Source organism: Tasmannia lanceolata, unplaced genomic scaffold, assembly GCF_043159265.1.
Source record: "Tasmannia lanceolata isolate RefF3 unplaced genomic scaffold, GAP_Taslan_0.1 ptg000037l, whole genome shotgun sequence".
NCBI lineage: Eukaryota > Viridiplantae > Streptophyta > Magnoliopsida > Canellales > Winteraceae > Tasmannia > Tasmannia lanceolata.
In genome coordinates this window covers 26,126,199-26,149,269 of record NW_027518714.1, presented here as the reverse complement: position 1 = coordinate 26,149,269, position 23,071 = coordinate 26,126,199, and the positions used below count along the sequence as shown (strand labels likewise).

Here is a 23,071-nt window from a genome sequence, read left to right as displayed (position 1 = left end):
GTTATAGTATCTTATTGCCTGGGATATTTCTCAAGATTTCCGTGGACAGTGGACCTCGGAGCCAATAACATACTATAATTTACACACTCTAATTATGCTGGATTGATCGCAATTAGCATACGATTATGGTTACGATCTCGGCAGTTTAATTGTCACAGCATAGCCAATTTACAAAGGCAATATATGCACCCTAAGGTTTCTGTTTCAAAAAGTTAGGGATTGAATTTATGACGAAAAGTTAAGGTTTTTTGGAGATTTTTACTGACTTTTTTTATTGATTTGCTATTAAATTGTGATTTAATATCATTAAGACCAGATTGCTAGGAATACACAGTAACCCTAAGCAATCAAACTCCAAATCAGTTGAAACTTTTTCATTAACAAGATATGGATAATTGTGGCTTACTGGAAAATTTTCATAAATTATCATTAAGATTTGATATCAATTTCTGATTTTCTAAAATTTAAATCAGATTATAGATTAACACATCAACTTGTAGCATATCAATTTCAAATTAATCCAAAATTTCACAAAATAAAGATAATCATGAGATTAGACTACTGTATGACTTTCATGAACTTTTATTACGATTTGATGCCAATTGAAATTCACACAAAAATCGGATGAAACCAAAGAATTACTTAAAAAGCAAACCTAATAGTATCCTAAAATCAAATAAAAAATTTCAGTAGATATATAATAGATTATAAAATTTTATTATCAAAATTTCAAAACTTCAAACTTAAATCTCCTCCATAAAATTGGTTTTTAAATATAAGAGATCAATTTGTTTCCTAGGCGTTAAAACCCGTTTATTAAAATAAATTGTAAAACCTTATCAAATCTTTGCAAAATTAATTGAAAATATTTCTCTAACATTCCAGTGACCAAATTTACTGGTTTGTAAAGAAAAATTTTAAAAATATATTAATTTAATAAGAAAAAGAATTATGGCACGTAAAACGGGGAAGCGATTAGAAAACAGTAAAAACCATATTCGTTTTAAAATATTTTCCAATGGAAACTTCCATTTATTATTAGGCTTTAATTCTGAAAAGTTTCATCAATTTTTAAAATGATTTGGTATTTATTAAAAATAGCCGAAATTTAAAATAATTAATAATCTGATTAAATAAACTCCAAAAAATATGAAAATTTTTGGCTGATTTAAAAACCTTGTAAAACTACTGGAAACAAACTTTCACTAAATTTGGACATGATTTGATATACTTTTGGCTCCATTCATCAAGAAATAACCCTTTTCGGGGTTATTCTTTGAAAAATAGAATGAAAAATAAAACGGCTGAACCGCGGTTGGAAATTAAGTTTCCAGTAGTTTTGTATTTTATATAAAACCCAAAAAATATCATTTTTTAAAAAGAACCATGTTTTCAAACACTTGCTTTGATAATATAATTTACATCCATATTGAATAAAAACAAAAGAAAAACCATTTTTAAATTGAGGAAAATTAATTTTTGGATCAAATTTTGGATTTTGAAAACTCATAATCTATATTATAACATAGTGGAATTTCAAAGAAAAACTCGTTGATTTGATCCATCAAAATTAAAACCCTAGCATGCTTTTTCTACTTCACAAAGATGAGGAATCCTTACCGTTGATCGCGATCCTTGTCTCTAGGGTTGGTGGTCCAAGATATACGCTTTGTCCAACCCTTTTATACGCTAAAAAAAGGTAGAAAGAACACTCCAATAATTCTTGATTGTGTGATGCCTTGGAGAAGAAGAAGGAATTTAAGAATTCCTTTTGTTAAGAACACTTGAGAGAAAGATCACACTTAAAGAGAGAAAAAAAAGGACGAATTTGGATTTTTTTCCAATCCTTTCTAGCATTGTTTGCTTTGATTTTTATACAAAAAAGATAGGGTTAAGAGAGAAATTGTAATTTCCAATGTGAGAGCTCAAAGGGTCTCAACTACTCAAAGAGTCTCAAATCAACACAAAAACATTTATACTCAAAGAGTCTCAACTACCCGAAGAGTCTGTAACACTCAAAGGGTCTCAACTACTCAAAGAGTCTCAAATACACACAAAAAACCTTTATACTCAAAAAGTCTCAACTACCCGAAGAGTCTGTAACACTCAAAGGGTCTTAACTACTCAAAGAGTCTTAAACCGACACGAAAATATTTATACTCAAAGAGTCTCAACTACCCGAAGAGTCTGTAACACTCAAAGGGTCTCAACTACTCAAAGAGTCTCAAACCAACACAAAAACATTTATACTCAAAGAGTCTCAACTACCCGAAGAGTCTGTAACACTCAAAGGGTCTCAACTACTCAAAGAGTCTTAAATACACCAAAAAAACATTTATACTCAAAGAGTCTCAACTTCCCGAAGAGTCTGTAACACTCAAAGGGTCTCAACTACTCAAAGAGTCTCAAATTACAACATAAAAACATTTATACTCAAAGAGTCTCAACTACCCGAAGAGTCTGTAACACTCAAAGGGTCTCAACTACTCAAAGAGTCTCAAATTAACACAAAAACGTTTATACTCAAAGAGTCTCAACTACCCGAAGAGTCTGTAACACTCAAAGGGTCTCAACTACTCAAAGAGTCTCAAAACAAATCAAAACATTTATACTCAGAGAGTCTCAATTACCCGAAGAGTCTGTAACACTCAAAGGGCCTTAACTACTCAAAGAGTCTCAAATCAACACAAAATTTTTATCGATCTTATATCGAGTTCATTGATAGCATAGCTATCTCCTGCTGAGAATAAATTGGAGTGCATGATCTTTGCTGAAAGCAAAACTCAAGTAGATTGATGAGATTTTTAGGTGCTGACTCTCTTTAACAGATGAAAAGCATTCTAATGAGGTTTGAAGGATGCAGGAGTAGATTATATACCCCGCTGGGAATTGAAGTTTATGAAACTTTGACTCCAAAAGAAACAACTTGATCAAGGGAATTCAACTCAAAGAGTATGTTCAAGCTTCTCTGGTTTCTATTTGCTAAGAATAGATATCCCAGTTATCATTGTGTAATATCTTTTATGACGCAAGTCATAAAAGATGCCCCTAGTATGATGTGCTTCCATGACAAGGTTTTAAGAAAGCAGAACCAAGGTAAGTAGGAAAAATTTGAGTTTGCATGGGTTCTTTCTTTGGTATAATGGTAAGACCACCTTCACAAAGGCTGAACGTAAGAGTTCTTCATTTTGCTCAGTGCTTGAGGCTTTGATGTTTCAGGCAGGTCTGAATAACAAATCTCTTGCCCTTCTTTGATTCTTAAACCAGGATCTACTCTAGATTTTTCTTTACATTTCGGAAGGTGTACACCCATTCTCTCCAGTGCCAAACACTTTTGATTCTAAAAGAAAACAATGAGAAACAAGGAACAAACTCCTGAGGACTCTTTCAAAGAAGACTTACAATATTCATGGGACTTGACTAAATTTTGATTCACTCTTAAATCAAATGTGTTATTTTTAAATGGTAAGGTCAGCCACTCTTAGAGTAGTCTCAAAAACCATGCCAAAAGGCTCTAGTTTCCTCCATCAGGACATCCGTCATGGTTATACCCCTTCGGATTGCTCGGTTTTAAAGCCCCTAGTTTAAAAAGGTGTCAAAGTAAGCCTTGCTGACACTATTCGGATTCCAGGATCCTGCCCTATAGAGGTTGCTTCTCAGTCTCCTTGATTTGTCTTTTCGGAAGAAGTCAAAATTAATGTCTTCCAAGTTTTCAGTCTAAAAGACCACTTATCTCAACTTTTGCTTTCCAAGCTTTCAGTCTAAAAGACTACTTATCTCAATTTTTGCTTGTACTCAAACTTGGGAATTCTACGTAACTGAGGAACTCCTTCTGCTTCTATTCAACTCAACTTTTCATGGGAAGTATTTGCCTCTGACTAGATTGTCTCTTCAAGTTTTCAATCCAGCATACCACTACCCTTACCTTCTGATAAGTCAATCATTTTGCTTGTTGACTTAGCAAGAAAAACGACTTTCACCTTTCTCTAGGCCGCCCTTTCGGGTTTTCAACCTAGCGGATCTTCAGACTCTCATTCTTTTCTTTCTGTTTTTCTTTTCATTCGCCTCGAACCTTTACTTGTTTCACCAGAAGGACTTTCTAGGTGGGCTCGGGTTCAAAAGGGTTGAATACCTAAGGTTCTAAGGATTTGGACCGAATCTGGTCTAGCCAGACTACCTACGTACCCCAAAAATGGAGGATCAGGTCCGCGTAGTTCGCTTAAGGATTTTTCAAAGAATGGTTTAGCATTTAGCTTCAAAATTTTGAAAAGGGATTTTATCCCAAGGTTTGACCGAACCTGAATTAATCAAGTTGCCTACGTACCCCTGAAGAAATGGGGATCAGGTCCGACGTAGTTCGGGTGCATAAATGCCCCGGGTTTATAATGTGTTTGAAAAGAAACATTGGCTTTAAATTGTTGGCCCAAAGGGTTCTCAAAAGGATTTTAAAACGTTAGGATTTTGGCTATAAAAGTTCAAACGCCCAAGGATGGCCTCCTGATGTATTTGATGTATAAGCTCTTTTGCTTAAGGTTCAAAGGCTTAAAAAATTTTCTAGGAGTCTGACGGCATGTCAGGCAAAACTTTAACCACTGTGCTCCACTCTCATCTCAAAGATCTTGGATTTATGCTCAAGATTCCACCACTCCTTGTCCGAAAATCTTCTCTCAGTATTTCATCAGCTCCACAGGATGTCTGATGCTTATCTCTTTAAAATTTTACTCTTCAACTGGATGTCTAAAGCAGATGAAGTCTTGCTTTGCTCAACGACAGGGCATTCCCCTGGTTTATCCTTATAGGATCAAGCAAGACTACCTCAAACCCCTCTAAACAGGTTTATCAATTCTTTGCGTTCCTCGGGAGATAAAGTTTTGCCACTCCATCTTTCTCGAGTTTCGAATTTTGATACCACTATCAATGGCTTCGATTTCTTCTTCAAGTGGCTATGCTCGACGCTCTTCCTCTCGTTTGACCATCTTTCAGATCTCGAGGGGAATTTCGTCTGCATTCTCATCCGAGAAGGGGGTCTTGTAGTTGTTTTAAACATTTAATCCAAGAGTGAATCATAAAAATTTGAAGATACAGACTCAAATGCTTTATTGAATTGAAATACTTTGAAGTACATAGATGACTTTGAACGCGCCTCAGTAGGCTCTACATTGAATTTAATCAAAAAGCTAAACACCGACTCTGAACGAGAAAGACTGATTGACATGACACATTTTCTTTTCTTTTTTTAACATCAACATAACTGAACTTTTCCAAGTTCGAGAGAAGAAAGTTGATGTACACTTAATGAAAGACAAATCTAAAGACACAGGACACTTCTTCAAAGGTAGTGAACCGGCACTGAAAGTTTATAGGTGATACACCTTTCTTCATGATAATGATAATTATAAAGTTCGATCCCGAAGTAGGAATCCCAGAAAAGGCAACTCCACAAGGTCTAGGTTAAATGGGGCAACAAAAGGCTTATGCTGACAATGTGGGTAAAGCAATAGACTGATGTATCGAATGAATTCAGAAATGGTCAGTCTTTTGGAAGAAGGGCTTTTTGTTGAACACAGACTTTTGACTTAGAAGCAATCACACTATCTCAATAGTCATGGGATAAAAATTCTAAACAAATAGAGAAAAGAGTAATCTTGAAATACATCAACGGGTATGTTAATTTGGAAAGAATCCTCAATCTATTCCTTAAGATGTTCTTTGGGTATAACCGTTCTTCTTTTGGGAATGAAAGAGTCAGGAACGATAAACATCCCTAATCAGAATAAGTTTCGATCTCAGCAACGATCATGCACTCAAAGAATACAGGTAAGATCAAACTTTTCCATCAATGATTTCGATATGATCCAAAGGTAAAAGATATATGATAGGTAAACATTGATCAATGAAAAATCAATGGCTCAGATAATAGACCATGGCCATAAGAATGACAAAAGTAGAGTCCAGGGCCAGATCTAAAATCTGAATGATGGATATCAACAACTGTAGATCAATATGATTAGATCAAGATGAGATGAGATAGCATAAGATTGCTTTCAACGGATGGATCATGAATGACTAATCCTATGAGATCTTTGGAAATGAATGGGATTTACATCCTAACCCCAAAGGAAAAGTTTTTTTAATCTTCGCACATTTTATCAGTGTTACCTGAAGGCATCAATCCTAACCCTAATCTAGCGGAGTGGAGAGAGGATCTCGACTCATGACTTTGTTTGTGTACCTAGGACCGATCGTAGCCATTGGAAGATGGACTACGGCTTAATCTAGACACAAATGGGTTGGATATCCTAAACTAGGCTCACACACGTGATGCACATGTGTTCGTATACTACATGCATGTGTGGGTTAATCTAGGGGTAAGGCCGAGAGTTCCCTTAGCGCGAATCCATGTTCGATATACTGTACCAGTGTCCGGCGTATCAGTACGTGAACAAGAGATCCGTTTACGTACCATAAAGGTACTAGGCTAAGGGTGGAATGCTTCTCTAGCACAGAGGCACCAGGTGATGAAATCCCAGTCAACCATGCTAGATAACACTCCGGGTTCCTAAAATAGGACGTGTGTGCATGTGAGATGCAGGGGGTTAGATGAAAGTGATGTAAGTGTGTGCAATAAGTTCGCGCAATCTATGATGCCTTCAGGTTTTGTTAGATTAAGTTTGAGTAAATGTGATGAGAAAATAAAGCATACAAAGTAATCTAACAAGCATAAAAGAGATAGAGTTTTCATGAGCCGGTTGAAATAGATTCAAATGAGTTATCCTTTGGAATTGTAATGAAGTTAGGTTGTCCCCAGCAGAGTCGCCAGTCTGTGGGACCCGATCCCGCGAGAGGGGTGGTGGCGCGAGAGCCGCCACGCACTATCTCTTGGTCTCTCGTACCCACGCGATTGGCGTGTGCCTTTTATTATTAATTTTAATTCATCTTTTATGTGAACTTGGGATCACTAAGGCAATCCGAATTCCACACAAAAGAGACTGACAGAGTCGCCACCTAGATGTGGGATCTAGGACCCATAATTAACCAGAAATCTAGACTCGCTACCTGGTGTGGACCCCGATCCTGAGAGGACGAGTGCGGCGAGGGACGCGAGGTCCCCACAGCAATCCTCTAAGATCTCCACAATGTGAAGGAGAGCTCTGCCAAGGAACTCTCGAAACGGATGCCACCCTCACAGCATAGCACGAGTGGCGATATAAAAAGAAAGGGATATGTCTTGATTCGGAACCGAGGTTCGAAACCGAGACATACCCAAAATAAACTCAGAGTCGCCATCCATGGATAGGCCATGGAACCCTAAAATCAAATCCTCTGTGCAATGGATAACCAGAAATATATATGGGTTCGTGCCTGGTTACGAATGGGGAAGGTCTGAGAGCACCCCCAATTCGCCCGAGTGCAAGCACTTGGTCTCTTATGCCATTTTCATTAATTCCAAAGAAGTTTGAGTAAAAATCATGTGAAATGGGAACAATCCTCAGGAATCGTCTACCTAAGCATGCATTTCCTGAGAATGGAGAAATAAACACGTAAAATGAAATGAAAAATGTGTCACCTAAGCAAAGCTAGGTTATGAGTGACATGCCTAATGGGTGTCTAAGTTTCTGGTGGACACGCACATGCAAGCTACAACCAAAGGTATAGTATCAGTACAAGAAAGTAAGAAAACATATCAAAACATGAGACACAAATCTATGCTATGTATGACGGGACAAGACAAGTCCTAACTCTAATGCAGGACTGGACTCGGACCAGAATGGCCATCCATCCTAGCTGCACTACGTATCCCGGCCTCGGGAAGAATCGGAGCCCACGTAGTTCGATGCCCTATTCAAAATTATGATGCCTAAGACACCTAGACCTCTATCCTAGACTCGATCTAAAAGACCGGACTAGTTATTAAAGCTTCTTGAACTATTATTTAAATTCCAATGAATGGTGGATTTTAGGACATCCTATATACCCTAACTAAATGCAGATTGATTAGCCTTAAGCTAATGCAGGTGGTTCCTACAATCCTATGTGTAACTAGGCCGTGCAACCTAATGAAAACCACGGGATGACTATATGCCTAGTCTAGCCATCGGTTCGACTAAATGTCTAACCGATCGACTCGAGGCCTCCTAACTCTAGGGACACTCACACGACAGGACATACCATATCAATACAAATCAAGACAAACTCCTAACTCTAGAACACAACCTAAACAGCTAGGACATACTCCTAACTCTAGAGGAAGATCTTTTTGAAAATGGTTTGAATATTTTTGTAACTTTGAAAGATTTAAAATTTTTATTTTTAAAGGTTTGGCTGGACTTGGGATGTGGATCCCAAGCTGCACTACGTACCTCGTGGAAGAGGATCAAGCCAACGTAGTTCGAAACAAACTCTCCTAATTACTGATTATAAAACACTCAACACTTTAGGCTTTTTAAGGTTTTTCAGTTGTTTTTCATATTTTTAAAGTTTTTCAAAAGTTTTTAAAGTAAAGAGTTTTCACCCTTTTGGTCAAAGACCTAAGGGAAAACACAAAGCAAAACCCTAGGACCAAACCTTAGGGCAAATAGGGGAAACCCCTAAACAAGGCAAACTAGACTATCGATGACAACAAAAATGATCTATGATCTCAAAAAGCAAAGCTATAATGAGACTGGGCTAGTCTCCAAAGAAGAAGAAATGACAACAAGACTATGGAGAAACTCCTTACTAACAGCACTCAAGAAGACAAATGAGCCACAGGCTCTCTAATACTACAACTTAAAGGAGGAATGAGTCAAAGACTCCCAAATAACACCAACGGAAGAACCAACGAGTCAAAGACTCCCTGGTAATATCACAAAAGAACAAATGAGTCAAAGACTCTCTAATGATACCAACTAAGAAAACGAAGTGAGTCAAAGACTCTCGAAAAGAAATGGAAACACGAGTCAAAGACTCCAACAATACCAACTAAAAGATAAATGAGTCAAAGACTCTCTAAAAGAAAAGAAACACGAGTCAAAGACTCCACTAACACCAACTAAAGGATAAATGAGTCAAAGACTCTCTAAAAGAGATGAAAACACGAGTCAAAGACTCCACTAACACCAACTAAAGGATATATGAGTCAAAGACTCTCTAAAGGAAAAGAAAACACGAGTCAAAGACTCCACTGACAACAGCTAAAGACAGATGAGTCAAAAGACTCTCTAAAAGATATGGAAACGCGATCGAATCATATAATAGAAGATTGAAAATCTGTGATCAAGATGAGATGAGATAGCATAAGATTGCTTTCAACGGATGGATCATGAATGACTAATCCTATGAGATCTTTGGAAATGAATGGGATTTACATCCTAACCCCAAAGGAAAAGTTTTTTAATCTTCGCACATTTTATCAGTGTTACCTGAAGGCATCAACCCTAACCCTAATCTAGCGGAGTGGAGAAAGGATCTCGACTCATGACTTTGTTTGTGTACCTAGGACCGATCGTAGCCATTGGAAGATGGACTACGGCCTAATTTAGACACAAATGGGTAGGATATCCTAAACTAGGCTCACACACGTGATGCACATGTGTTCGTATACTACATGCATGTGTGGGTTAATCTAGGGGTAAGGCCAAGAGTTCCCTTAGCGCGAATCCATGTTCGATATACTGTACCAGTGTCCGGCGTATCAGTACGTGAACAAGAGATCCGTTTACGTACCATAAAGGTACTAGGCTAAGGGTGGAATGCTTCTCTAGCACAGAGGCACCAGGTGATGAAATCCCAGTCAACCATGCTAGATAACACTCCGGGTTCCTAAAATAGGACGTGTGTGCATGTGAGATGCAGGGGTTTAGATGCAAGTGATGTAAGTGTGTGCAATAAGTTCGCGCAATCTATGATGCCTTCAGGTTTTGTTAGATTAAGTTTGAGTAAATGTGATGAGAAAATAAAGCATACAAACTAATCACAGCACCAGGATTTTACAAAGGAAATCAGTGATTCCTAAGGTTTCTATTTTGATAATTTAATGATTGAATATGTGATGGAATATTATGATCTGGAAATTTTTAAAACAATTTGATTTTAATTCAATTTACTCAAGGATTTTAAAAGGTTTCAATTCAGATTGTAGATTTACACATCAACATATAACAAATCTTTTCAGAACAAGATGAAATTTTTACAGTAACTTCTCCTTAATTATATAAGATTATAATAAAAATTTCATAGATTTTAAATGTGGTTTGCTATTAGTTTTTCAATGTTGAAAGTTTCTGTCCAGATTGTGAATTAACACAGTAACGTATAGCAAATCAATTCAAAACAATATGAAATTTCTATAGTATGTTTATTACAATAAGAAAGGATTACTGTAAAAGTTTCATAAATTTTAAAAATGATTTACTATTAATTTACGATTTTACAAATATCCATCCAGATTATGAATTAACAAAGAAACACATAGTAAATCAAATCCAAATCAGTTTAAACTTTATGAAAACATGTAATTCCAGTAGTAATTATCAAACAAATATTTTCAGAAGTTTTCATTGCAATTTACTATTTTTATCAGATTTAATACAGCATGCATGATTTTACGTAAAAAATCATAAACAAATATCCAACAGAAACCAAAAATCTTGAAAAATTCACGGGAGATTAGATTAGATTTAATTTGCATCTCATCCAAATTTCACTTTTGAAAACATTATAGAGTTTTTGAAAATTGGTTTTTTCCAAAAATACCCCTAGAGTTAAATGAATTTTTAAACCCTTTAAATCAAATCAAGAATTCATAAAGAAATTCGTACTAATTCAAAATCTTACAATTATGTTATGTTTAAATTTTCATTGATTTTGGATCTATGTTGACATCTTCTTAAATTCAATCTTTAGAATTTTACCCCTTTGAGGGTAAAGTTCAAAAGGTCAAATTACGGTCAAAACGAAGTCAAAATTCTTCGAAATTCCAGATTTCTACACTTCTTAATGTGCAAAACACTCAGAGATTGAAAAAAACATATTTTGAATAACAATAAGAAAAAATAAAAATAAATCACAAATTCTATCCTAGCATGCTTCTAGTTTAAGATATATGAAAGAGGGTTTTGGAATACCAACCTTGCTAGCTCTCCTTGTCTCTAGGGTAAGTAATCCTCGGATATACGCTTTGTCTTACCCTTTCAATTAGCAAAGAAAACCCCCAAAAAAAATGTTGCCGCCGATCCGTTCCGCCGTCTTCACTTTCTCTTAGAGGGAAGGATTGGGAGGTGATTGGGAGAGATAATGGAAGAAGAATATAGGGAAAGGGATTGGAGGGAGTGATTGGAAGAGATAATGGAAGAGAAAAAGATAATGGAAGATAAATCTCTCCTTTTCTCCTCTTTTTTATGGATGGGAAGGAAGATATATATAGGGAGAGAAAGAGAGAGAGAGAGATGTGTTGGTGGAGAGCTCATCATGTTGTCCCTCTTAGTGGAGAATCCATCATCATTCTTCTTAGTGGAGGGCCCATCATGTTTCTTAGTGGAGAATCCATCATCATTCTTCTTAGTGGAGGGCCCATCATGTTTCTTAGTGGAGAATCCATCATCATTCTTCTTAGTGGAGGGCCCATCATGTTTCTTAGTGGAGAATCCATCATCATTCTTCTTAGTGGAGGGCCCATCATGTTTCTTAGTGGAGAATCCATCATTATTGTTCTTAGTGGAGGGCCCATCATGTTTCTTTAGTGGAGAATCCATCATTATTGTTCTTCATAAGAGGCCTCACAAGAGGCCCTACTGAGGCCCCACAATGTGGGCCCCACAACGCGGGCCCCACAACGTGGGCCCCACAAGGTGGGCCCTCGGTTGATTCGAATTTTAAACAAATGTTCAATGCGGGCCCACCAAACGGGTCCAAATTCTCCCTCGCTTGGATTCTTATGAATAATCTCTCTCAACCTCTCACGGAAAAATGCGAAACATGGCGGAAATGATCGGATGGGGTTTCTCCCAAGCATAGCGAACTTGGGTCCGGTCAAAATGGGGTGTCTACAGATGCCCCTCTTTGGCAGAGCGTGTGTAACACGCGAATGGCAAAGCTGAACAGACGACACATTTTGACTGACCCGAAACCAAAACAAAGCAAATTTTTGGGTTTTCAGTTTTAAAACGATATTCACAAAGATAAAACTCTACTAACAATAGGGAGATAGTCTCTCACCGACTCTTAACTCGGCAACTAAGACATCTCAAAGAGATAGTCTCTCCCTAATACTCATGACTCGACTAATTAATAAAAAACGAACGAACGATTACAAAAACACAAACATTTTTTCTTTTTCTTTTTTTTTATATATCAGGCTAAGCCAAAGTAAACATAACAATTGCTCCAAGAGCACCAATCAAAGAAACAAGTTAATCACTTCAATCACTCAAAGAGCTTCCATTTTCTTTTTTAATTTTTTAGAAACCACATTGCAATTTGTCCAAGACAAGTATAATTCGAAACACTCAAAGAGTTTTTTTTTTTTTTTTTTTTTTTTTTTTTTTTTTTTTTTTTTTTTTTTTAGAAACCTGCAAAAATAGGCTAAAGACCAATGTATCAAAACTCGTCCAAAACAAGTTCAAAATCAAACACTCAAAGAATTAAATTTTTTTTTTTTTTTTTTTTAAATCATGCCGATCAGTCAAAGACTCGACCAATTACTAGGGTAATCGAATATTCGAGCTAAACTCAAACTTCTAATACCCGAGGCGAGACTAAGTCTCAAGCCTAGCGATAGTTATACAGATCATTGCTGAAAATAAATCTGTGTAACTACCGAGTAACTCTGACTCCTCTCTTTCAAGGTAGCGAATCACTCCGGATCACGCGGTTCTGCTAAACAGTTCCACGTAAATCCAAATTCGTAGGTCCTGCTAAACAGTCCCCTACAAACCTCTTCGCAGATACACATGACTCCTAACACGTTAGGAAGCTGCACATTGCGGAACGATGATTAGGTAAGTTACCACTTGACATTACATTACTAATCATCTGGGTACTAAATACCCGAGGCGAGACTGAGTCTCAAGCCTAGCGATAGTTATACAGATCATTGATGAAAATAAATCTGTTTAACTATCCGAGTAATTCTGACTCCTCTCTTTCAAGGTAGCGAATCACTCCGGATCATGCGGTTCTGCTAAACAGTTCCACATAAACCCAAATTCGTAGGTCCTGCTAAACAGTCCCCTACAAACCTCTTCGCAGATATACATGACTCCTAACACGTTAGGAAGCTGCACATTGCGGAACGATGATTAGGTAAGTCACTACTTAACATTACAATACTAATCATCAGGGTCCTAAATACCCGGGAGAAGGAAGAAAAGATCAATCCTTGTAACACAGGATCAGAAATTTTCCACAATTAAAACCTTTAAAAAGACCAAGCCGTGTAACACGAGTTCGGTAATTTTTCCTTGTAAAACATCTTTGAAAACAGGTTAAAGGAACCACCAGATAGTGCAACACTAAATCCGATGATTTCTTATTCTATTAAAACACTCTTCAAAACACTTTGAAGAAAAGACCAGACCATGTAACACATATTCTGGTAACCTCTATCTTTATTAAGAAACTCCTCAGAACAAAAGAAGAAAGACCAGATCATGAAACACGGAATCTGCTAATTTCTATCTTTATTAAAAATCTTTCAAAATTCGAGTATCTTGAAAGAATTTTTGAAGGTCAAACCTTTTTTTTTTTTTTTTTTTTTTTTTTTTTTTTTAAACGCAAAGCATTTTACTGAAATTTAAAAATCTCTGGAGTGAATTCTAGACTCCACTGGGATAAAGATTTTTCAAAGAAATTCAACTCCAAAGGAAAATACCCTGACTAAGAAGCTCAATATAAAGAGTGTTCGAACTTCTCTAGTCTCTATTTTATACAAAAATTTATTTCAAATCTCAATGATTACTTGACATCTTTTATGACATAAGTCATAAAAGATGCCCCTAGTATGATTACTTCCATGAAAAAATTCATTAGAGAGCAACAAAAAAAGGAATGGGCCAAAGGCTGAACATTTGAGATTACAACAAATTTTTTCTGATAAACACCTGGGTTTACAAGGTTTTTCATAGGCACCAGAAACTTGTTATGCTCAAAATTTTCTCATCTCTGCCATCTGCTGATACCGGAACTGAGCTAAAAGCTTGTCGATCTCTGAACGCTGCTCTGCTTTACATTATCCACATGAACTGCAAATTTTCTACTTCTCTGAGTCTCTAAGTCTTTATCACCCCGGCTTTGGGAAGAATACTGACTAAACAGGACTCTGGAAATTGACTTTGATTCGACAACAAACTGAGTTTGACAGACAATGACCAAAGACTTTGACGAGTTTTAAACAAGACTTTAAAAGAGAATGAATCTGCTTCTTAAATTGATAAACATTTTTTTATTTTTTTTTCAAAAATGGTTAAAGTCCACCACTCTTTAGAGTTTTTTTTTTTTTTTTTTTTTAAATATCATGTTTAAAGATGTTTCAACCTCTTTTCAAGATCTCCATCATGGTTATTATCCCTTCAGATTACTTAGTTTCAATCTCCTGACTCAAAGAGTAACCAAAGAAGCTCTGATGGCACTTATTAACTGGCTTTCAGATAGCTCTGTCCTTCATGAAGTCTTGCCGTGACCAAATCGCCCTTTTGGGTTTTCGATTTAGCGGACCGCATGCCTTAATTTTTGCCTGGACTGTCTGCCCTTGCAGATTTTCCATCCAGCAGGCTCAATACCCTGATTTTTGCCTAAACTGCCCTTTCAGGTTTTCAGCTTAGCGGATTTAAGACTCCATCATTCTTTTCTTTTCTTTTTTTTCTTTTTTCTTTTTTTTTCTTTTTTTTTTTTACAAACCTGGGCCTAAATACATCAGGAGGACTTTCAGGTAGGCTGAATATCTAAGGTTCTAAGGATTTGGACCGAATCTGGTCTAGCCAGACTACCTACGTACCCCAAAATGGAGGATCAGGTCCTAACGTAGTTCAAACTACTTTTTTCTTTATATTTTTTTTTTTTTTTATATATATATAAAAAAAATGCCCCTGGTTTGGGTTTATCAAAGAAACAAATTATTTTATAAGCCCAAAGGGTTTGCAAAACGGTTTAAAATATTTAGGCTGTTTGGCTCAAAGCTCAGATCAATCAAAGACGGCCTCTTAGTGTATTTAAGCATAGTACTTCTTTAACTGATCCAGGTTTGTAGGTTCATTTAATTTTTCTCCATTTTCGTTGAGGAGTCTTACGGCTTTTCCAGGCAGGACTTCATCGACGATGTAAGGACCAGACCAGTTTGGCCTGAATTTCCCTCGGGGATCAAATACCGGTGCTCTGTAAGACTTCAAAACAAGATCTCCAGGCTTCAAATCTCGAACACGGACTTTCTTGTTGAAAGCTCTCTCAATCCGCCTCTGATATCCTTGAATATGGTACAAGGCTCTCAATCTCTTCTCATCTATCATCTGCAGCTCATCATACCTGGCTCTAGCCCAATCAGACTCTGGTAAGTCAGCTTCCATCATCACTCTCAAAGAGGAAATTCTAAGCTCAACAGGGAGGACTGCCTCCATTCCATACACCAAAGAATACGGAGTTACACCTGTTGAAGATCTGATTGATGTCCGATAAGCCCATAAGGCATATGGAAGCTTATTCGACCAATCTTTATAGGTCTCAGTCATCTTACTGATAATGATTTTGACATTCTTATTTGCCGCCTCTACAGCCCCATTTGTTTGAGGTCTGTAAGGAGATGACTTGTGATGTTTAATCTTGAATTCTTCACACAGGTGTAACACCTCTTTCTTGAAATGCGACCCATTATCTGAAATCAGCTCGTGAGGCACTCCATATCTGCAAATAATATTGGCACGAATGAACTTCGCAACTGTGCTCGAAGTAATGGAAGCATACGAAGCGGCTTCAATCCATTTTGTAAAATAATCAATTGCGACCAGAATGTACTCATGACCGCTCGAAGACTTTGGATAAACTTTCCCAATTATATCAATTCCCCATACTGAAAATGGCCATGGAGAAGTCATAGAGTGCAACACCGAAGGAGGAACGTGAATAAGATTTGCATAGACTTGACACTTATGGCATTTCTTCACAAATGCGAAGCAATCTGTTTCCATTGTGGGCCAATAGAATCCGAGTCTCAAAATCTTTCTTGACAACATTTTTCCATTCATGTGAGGTCCACAAACTCCTTCATGGGTCTGCTCAATAAGCTCTGCAGCTTTATCTTCATCAACACAAAGAAGCTGTATACCATCAAATGACCTTCTGTACAGCTCTTCTCCGCAAATAATAAAGTTGGCAGCCAACTTCTGAAGCGTCTTCCTCTCTTTGCTTGAAGCTTCTGGGGGATGTCCTTTACCAGCAATAAGATTTCTGACATCTGTATACCAAGGCTTCCCATCTGGACACCTGGCTGAGATCTCTATAGCATTCACATGCGAAGGAGCCCACTGAAGTCTGACAACTAGCGGCTGAACCTCCATTGATACAGAAATGTCTAACATCGAGGCCAAAGTAGCCAAAGCGTCAGCAAAATGATTTCTGGTCCTTGACAAGTGAGTGAACGTAATGTTCTTGAACTTTCTGACCAAAGATTCCAAATAAGTGTTATAAGGGATCAATTTATCTTCTCGAGTTTTCCATTGCCCATTAATTTGGCAAATGATCAAAATAGAATCCCCAAACACATCAATATCCTGAATCTCCAAAGCTAAGGCTGCCTCTAACCCGGCGATGCAAGCTTCATACTCAGCCATATTGTTGGTGCACTCAAACTGCAACTTGATAGAGACAGGAATATATTCTTTCCGAGGGGATATAAGTACAGCTCCTACTCCTTGTCCTCGACTGTTTACAGCTCCATCAAAATACATAAGCCACTTAGTATTCGAAGCTTCTTCTTTAATATCCATGATCTCTTCGTCAGGGAAGTCTGCCTTCAGAAAAGCGTTCTCTTCAATGGGTGCATCAGCCAACTGTTCAGCAACGACACGCCCTTTAATTGATTTCTGAGTGACATAAGTGATGTCAAACTCAGACAATAACAACAACCATCTTGCGGTTCGTCCTGTAAGGGCGGGTTTCTCAAACAAGTATTTTAGCGGATCCATCCGTGAAAGCAAAAAGATCTTGCTTGAAAGCAAATAATGTCTAAGCCTCTGGGTAGCCCAAACTAATGCTAGACACGTCTTTTCCAAAACTGTGTACTTTAATTCGTATTCCAGCATCTTCTTACTGATGTAGTAAATGGGCTTCTCCCGTTTAGACTCTGAATCTTGCTGAGCAAGCATGCAACCCATCGCTGTATCTGTGATAGACAAGTACAACAATAATGGCTGGCCTGGAGTGACTGGCGATAGAACAGGGGGCAAGGATAGGCACTGCTTAACCTTTTCAAATGCCTCCTGACATTCTTCATTCCACTTCTTCGAGGAATTCTTTTTCAGAAGCTTGAAAATGGGTTCACACGTCATCGTCAGATGTGATATGAACCGTCTCAGATACTGAACTTTGCCAAGGAAACCTCGGATCTGCCTTTCTGTCTTCGGCGGCTGCATTTCTTGAATTGCCTTAATCTTTTGCGGGTCTACTTCAATCCCTCTTTCACTGACCATAAACCCTAAGAGCTTTCCTGATATAACACCAAAGACGCACTTACTCGGATTTAGGCGAAGCTGATACTTCCTGATCCGCTCAAAGAACCTTCTCAGGGCAACAGTGTGCTCAGGTCGAGTCTTGCCTTTCACAATCATGTCATCAACATATACCTCGACCTCTTTATGGATCATATCATGTAAAAGAGTTGTAGCAGCCCTCTGATACGTAGCACCCGCATTTTTCAATCCAAACGGCATCACCCTGTAGCAGTATGTACCCCATTGAGTAATGAACGCTGTCTTCATCATGTCCTCGGGAGCCATCTTAATCTGATTGTAGCCTGAGAACCCATCCATAAAGGATAGAAGAGCATGACCAGCTGTATTATCAACCAGGAGATCAATATTGGGAAGAGGAAAGTCATCCTTAGGACTTGCCTTGTTCAGGTCTCGAAAATCGACACACATTCGAACTTTTCCGTCCTTTTTGGGCACCGGTACAATGTTTGCAAGCCATTCTGGGTATTCAACTACTTGAATGAATTTTACCTCCAACAGTTTCTTAACTTCTTCATAAACTTTCATCTCCCATTCAGTTTTGAGTTTTCGGAGCTTTTGCTTCTTTGGCTTAACACCAGGGATTAAGGGTAAGCGATGTTGAACAATTTCTTCACTTAACCCTGGCATGTCATCATATGACCAAGCAAAAACTTCCTTGAACTCTTTAAATAAGGCGATTAATTCCTCGCGTTCTTCAGGAGATAAAGTTTTGCCAATTCGAATCTCCTGAATCAAGGTTTCGTCACCTATATTCACGGTTTCAATTTCCTCTTCGAGTGGTTTTGCTCGGCGACTCTCATCCTGTTGAATCATGTATTTGATTTCAGGAGGAGTGTCGTCGGTATCCTCATCAGAGGGGGAGTCTTGATTGTTATTATTAAGTTTATCAGATTCTGAAGCAGAAACATTAGAAATAAAAGTAGAGACTGGATTGTACTCAGAGAAAGGATGCTTTATTTCATTTAATGCTGAATCAGGTACATCAAATGAAAAATTACCCACATCGGGCTTTACAATAGACGCTTGAAAAAAATTTACAGACTCAACGAACATATTGACATTTATGTCAATTAACTCTGAATCAACGATAGAAGTAGCATCTGACTTGATTCCGCTGGAAGAAGAGGAATCATCATCGACCTTAGGAGACTCGACATTTACAGTACCTGCATTAACAGAATTGTTAGAATAAACAGACTCTGAATTAGACCCAAAGACTGACGTGTATTTATGGACAACTGACTCTTTTGGAGGGACATGACTGTTTAGGAAAGTAACCTGAGGTATGACTTGAAAGGTCCAGTTGGTCAATGGTTCCTCTGCCGGGGTGATTAAATGAGTAGGGTTCAGAATCGAGGCCCTCCGATCAATTACGGCAATAGTTTGTGAATCTTCGAGAAACAGTGAACTCAGAAGGCTCGGCTCTACATGTTCTGCCCAATCAGCTTCTGATTCAACTTCTGTCTGCACATCGGTCTGCTTGTCTTCTAACTGCAGATCAAAGAAAATTTCAAATCCTGGCAACCTCTGTCCTGAATTCTCATCTAACCAAGTTTCGGCAAAGCCACAGAAAGGGACATCTGCACCCTCTCTTCGAAAACGGCCATTCATCGTCAAATTAATCGGTGCCATTGGTAATTCTAACCCCCTGCGGCGACATTCAGCCCATTTCATCATCAGCAGCTTCATTTCTTTAACTTCCTTCTTTGAAGGCTTGTACCCCAGCCCAAATAGATTATTGAAGGATTCGAATTCAGGGAACTCAGTCAAACCCTGATGGTGTCTACCTAGCCCTGCACCTGGCATATATCCTTGTCGACGAATCATCCTGACGACATTTGCGTTTGTACTGGTCAGGAAACAAATTTCCTCATTCATAGCTTCTTTAAAGGTAATGGCAGCCACCTCTAATGAGAATCCAGTCAAACTAACATCCTCAGCTTTCTCCATAGTCAGGTCCTGAGTAATCAGCCCTACTTCCAGGTCTGGGTCCCCCTTCACAGTTACCACTCCGTTTTTGCGAAGAAACTTTAGCTTTTGGTGAAGAGAGGATGGAACAACCCCAAACTTGTGCAACCAAGGGCGGCCGAGTAACAACAAAAATGAGGCTTTGATGTCCAAAACCTGGAACTCTATCTCAAAGTCTTCTCCTCCGATCTGTATTTCGGTGACCAGAGTTCCGATCACATCTCGGCGAGTGCCATCGTACGCCAGAATACCCTGTTCAGATGGGATGAAATCCGCAGGACCAAATCCAAGAGTTGTTGCAGTACTCAACGGGCATACATTCAAAGCAGAGCCATTATCAACTAACACCTCTGGTACTCTCTTCTTGTTGCAAAGTACTGTGATTTTCAGAGATTTGGTGTGGTCTCGGCCCTCAGAAGGCAGATCGTCGTCAGTGAAAGATAAAGTCTTAGACACTCTTGTCATGGCAACCAAGCTTACCAGCTCATCCGGAGTAGTGTCTACAGAGACTTGTGCTGAGTTAAGCTCTTGAAGGACTAATTTTCTGTGCTTAGATGAGGCCATGAGTAAACCCCATACGGAAATATTGGCCTGAGTCTTTTTCAACTGCTTTAACAAGCTCTCTTCTTCTTCATCGGCGCTGACCTTACTGACCTTATTCTGTCTCTGGTTTTCAGTATTTCGCGCAACCTCTGCAGGATTTTCAACACATAATTCTTGAGGCTTGAATACACGCCCACCACGGGTCATATGACGCATCTCGTCACAATGGTTATCCAACAACAATAACTCATCTTCTTCAAAGTCCTCAGCCCTTAAGACATAAGGAGCTGTCCTTCTATTTCCAGCACTGTCAATCTGAAATGTACCAAACTGAGATGAAGACGATTCAGCCAATTCATCGTCATCAAAGGAAATTACATAATGATCTTTCTTTTCTACTGCTTCGAAATCTTCCTTGTCAAACTTCATTACATAGGTTTTTTCTGTGGTAATGGCACAAATGAGGGTTGATGGATCGAGCAGAGGTTCATCAGTAAAAATTGCATTGGTAGCAGGAGGAGGCATGGTATGATGATTAGGAAGTGGGTTTTGAGTAACGTTTGGTCTCTCCACTGCCAGCTCATTTTTGTCAATCATGTTCTGGATAGCATGCTTCAAGGCCAAACAATTCTCGGTCAAATGCCCTGGACCTCTGTGATATTCACAGTATTGATCCATCTTCCAGAATGCGGGTAAGGGATTGGGTGGAGGTTTGATATCCGGGAGCCGGATCTTCCTATCTTTCATGAGCCTTTTGAATATCATTATTATCGGATATGGAAGAGGATCAAACTTTCTGTCATATGCAACTCTCCTTGGCGCTTTTGCAGCCTCTGCAGCAACTCTGGCCACAGGCCTGGTATAACTGACAGCATGAATTTCTTTGGACTGGACCATTGGTCTTTTCCCGTCTCGGATTTCAGAAGAAACCTTGGCTCTCAAGCCTTTTGCTATGGCATCTTCTGTCTGAGTACCCGTCTTGATTAAATGGTCAAAGCTCGGGTAATGCTGAGGAGCGAGAAAATGAAAATACATGGGAGACAAACTCTTCAGAACCAGCTTTATCTGCTCTGATTCAGTCATTTTCTGGCTTAGCTGAGCAGATTTGCGTCTCCAGCGCCTGATAAAGAAAGTGAAGGTCTCTTGAGGACCTTGCTTTAGCTGTTTTAGGTCTCTCTTCGTGACCTCAATACCCTCTTCCATTGAGAATTGCTCTATTAGTTTCTCCGAAATATCTTCCAGGGTTCTCACCTCCTCGGGCTTTAGCCTTAGAAACCACTTCTTTGCGATCCCAATCAAAGAAATCGGGAACAACTGGGCCATCTGCTCACGGCTCAGACCATACTGCTGGGACAAAATGATAAACCACCTCATGTGGTTACGCGGACACCCGGTTCCGTCATATTTGTCATAATCAGGAGCTTTGAAGTTGGGCGGTAAAGAAACTGTTGAAGACAGTATTAATTCAGAGACGTCAAATTTCTTGGGTCCCTGGACTCTCATCTGCTCCATCTCATGAGCCATCTTGCTGAATTTCTCAGACATTTCCTTCTCAAATTTTTCAAATTTTTCTTTTTCTTTATTAACCTCTGGAGCACAATACTCTGCAGCATACTGACCATCATCTAAATCCACCTCGAAAGACTGGATAACGGGTCTATGCGACTCCGGAGCTGGAACATGAGAAGGTTGAAGTACGGGCCTAGACGTGGAAGTCTTATCACTTATCTGTGTTTTCATGTTTGCCATTTCTTCTTTCATTCCCGCCATATCTCTGGTGAGGTTTTTCATCATCTCTTGCATGCTCATTAAAAGTTCAGTTGTGTCTGCCATTTGATTTACTTCAAATAAATTTGAAGACTCTGGTGAAGAAGGTAAACGAACTGAAGATGACACAGAGGAATCAAAGTGGCGAACGAGTCTAGACACTGGGGTAGGTCTCGACCAGGTGGGCTTAGCTTGAAAGTCTTTTTTGGGAGCGATGGTTGCTATCTTTCAGAATCCTGATTGGAAGTTAACAAACTAGGTTACATGATTGACAAATAAGATAGTTTGTACCAATAGAGACAAAAGAAAAAACAAACATCCTTTGTATTGATTATACTGGCAGCAATCGCTGAAAACCCTGAATCACTGACTGTTTATAACATGTCAAGTAAAATTTTTTTGAATTTTCATCTATAATGGAATCAAATTTACAAGTTTTGACTCAATAAAAGAAATGACAATCTTGATCCAAAAATCCTCATGGTGGATAGAAATGACGAAGAGGAGGCACAATGGATTGCTCCCCTCCATACTGACGCTGAATCCTGGCAGGAACATAGAAGGAAGTCCTTTTGAGACCAAGAAGACGAACGTAGCATACGCACCTACCTGGTGCCCCTGGATTCTAACGATAGAGTTCCCATTTAAAATGATTTTAGCTCAAATTTCTCCAAAGTTAATAAAAATGGCATTTTTAAAGAGTTAGGCAATGTTTCAAGAACTCCCCAGCAGAGTCGCCAGCCTGTGGACCCCGATCCTGAGAGGACGAGTGCGGCGAGGGACGCGAGGTCCCCACAGCAATCCTCTAAGATCTCCACAATGTGAAGGAGAGCTCTGCCAAGGAACTCTCGAAACGGATGCCACCCTCACAGCATAGCACGAGTGGCGATATAAAAAGAAAGGGATATGTCTTGATTCGGAACCGAGGTTCGAAACCGAGACATACCCAAAATAAACTCAGAGTCGCCATCCATGGATAGGCCATGGAACCCTAAAATCAAATCCTCTGTGCAATGGATAACCAGAAATATATATGGGTTCGTGCCTGGTTACGAATGGGGAAGGTCTGAGAGCACCCCCAATTCGCCCGAGTGCAA

The 23,071-nt window shown here is 38.8% G+C and overlaps 1 protein-coding gene across 1 annotated transcript; it reads right to left on the bottom strand.

The window, feature by feature from the left end:
- Positions 1–18,627: 18,627 nt before the first annotated feature.
- Positions 18,628–20,804, bottom strand: LOC143861351 (uncharacterized). Its single transcript, XM_077372279.1, has 2 exons — positions 18,975–20,804; positions 18,628–18,862 (listed from the first exon to the last, which is right to left on the bottom strand). Exons 1-2 carry the CDS (start codon positions 20,802–20,804, stop codon positions 18,854–18,856), a joined length of 1,839 nt encoding a protein of 612 aa, XP_077228394.1. The 3' UTR covers positions 18,628–18,853.
- Positions 20,805–23,071: the final 2,267 nt, after the last annotated feature.

Bases quoted from the DNA above. Each gene is read 5' to 3' on its own strand.
- LOC143861351 (XM_077372279.1), bottom strand. From the start codon at position 20,804: ATGATTGACAAAAATGAGCTGGCAGTGGAGAGACCAAACGTTACTCAA.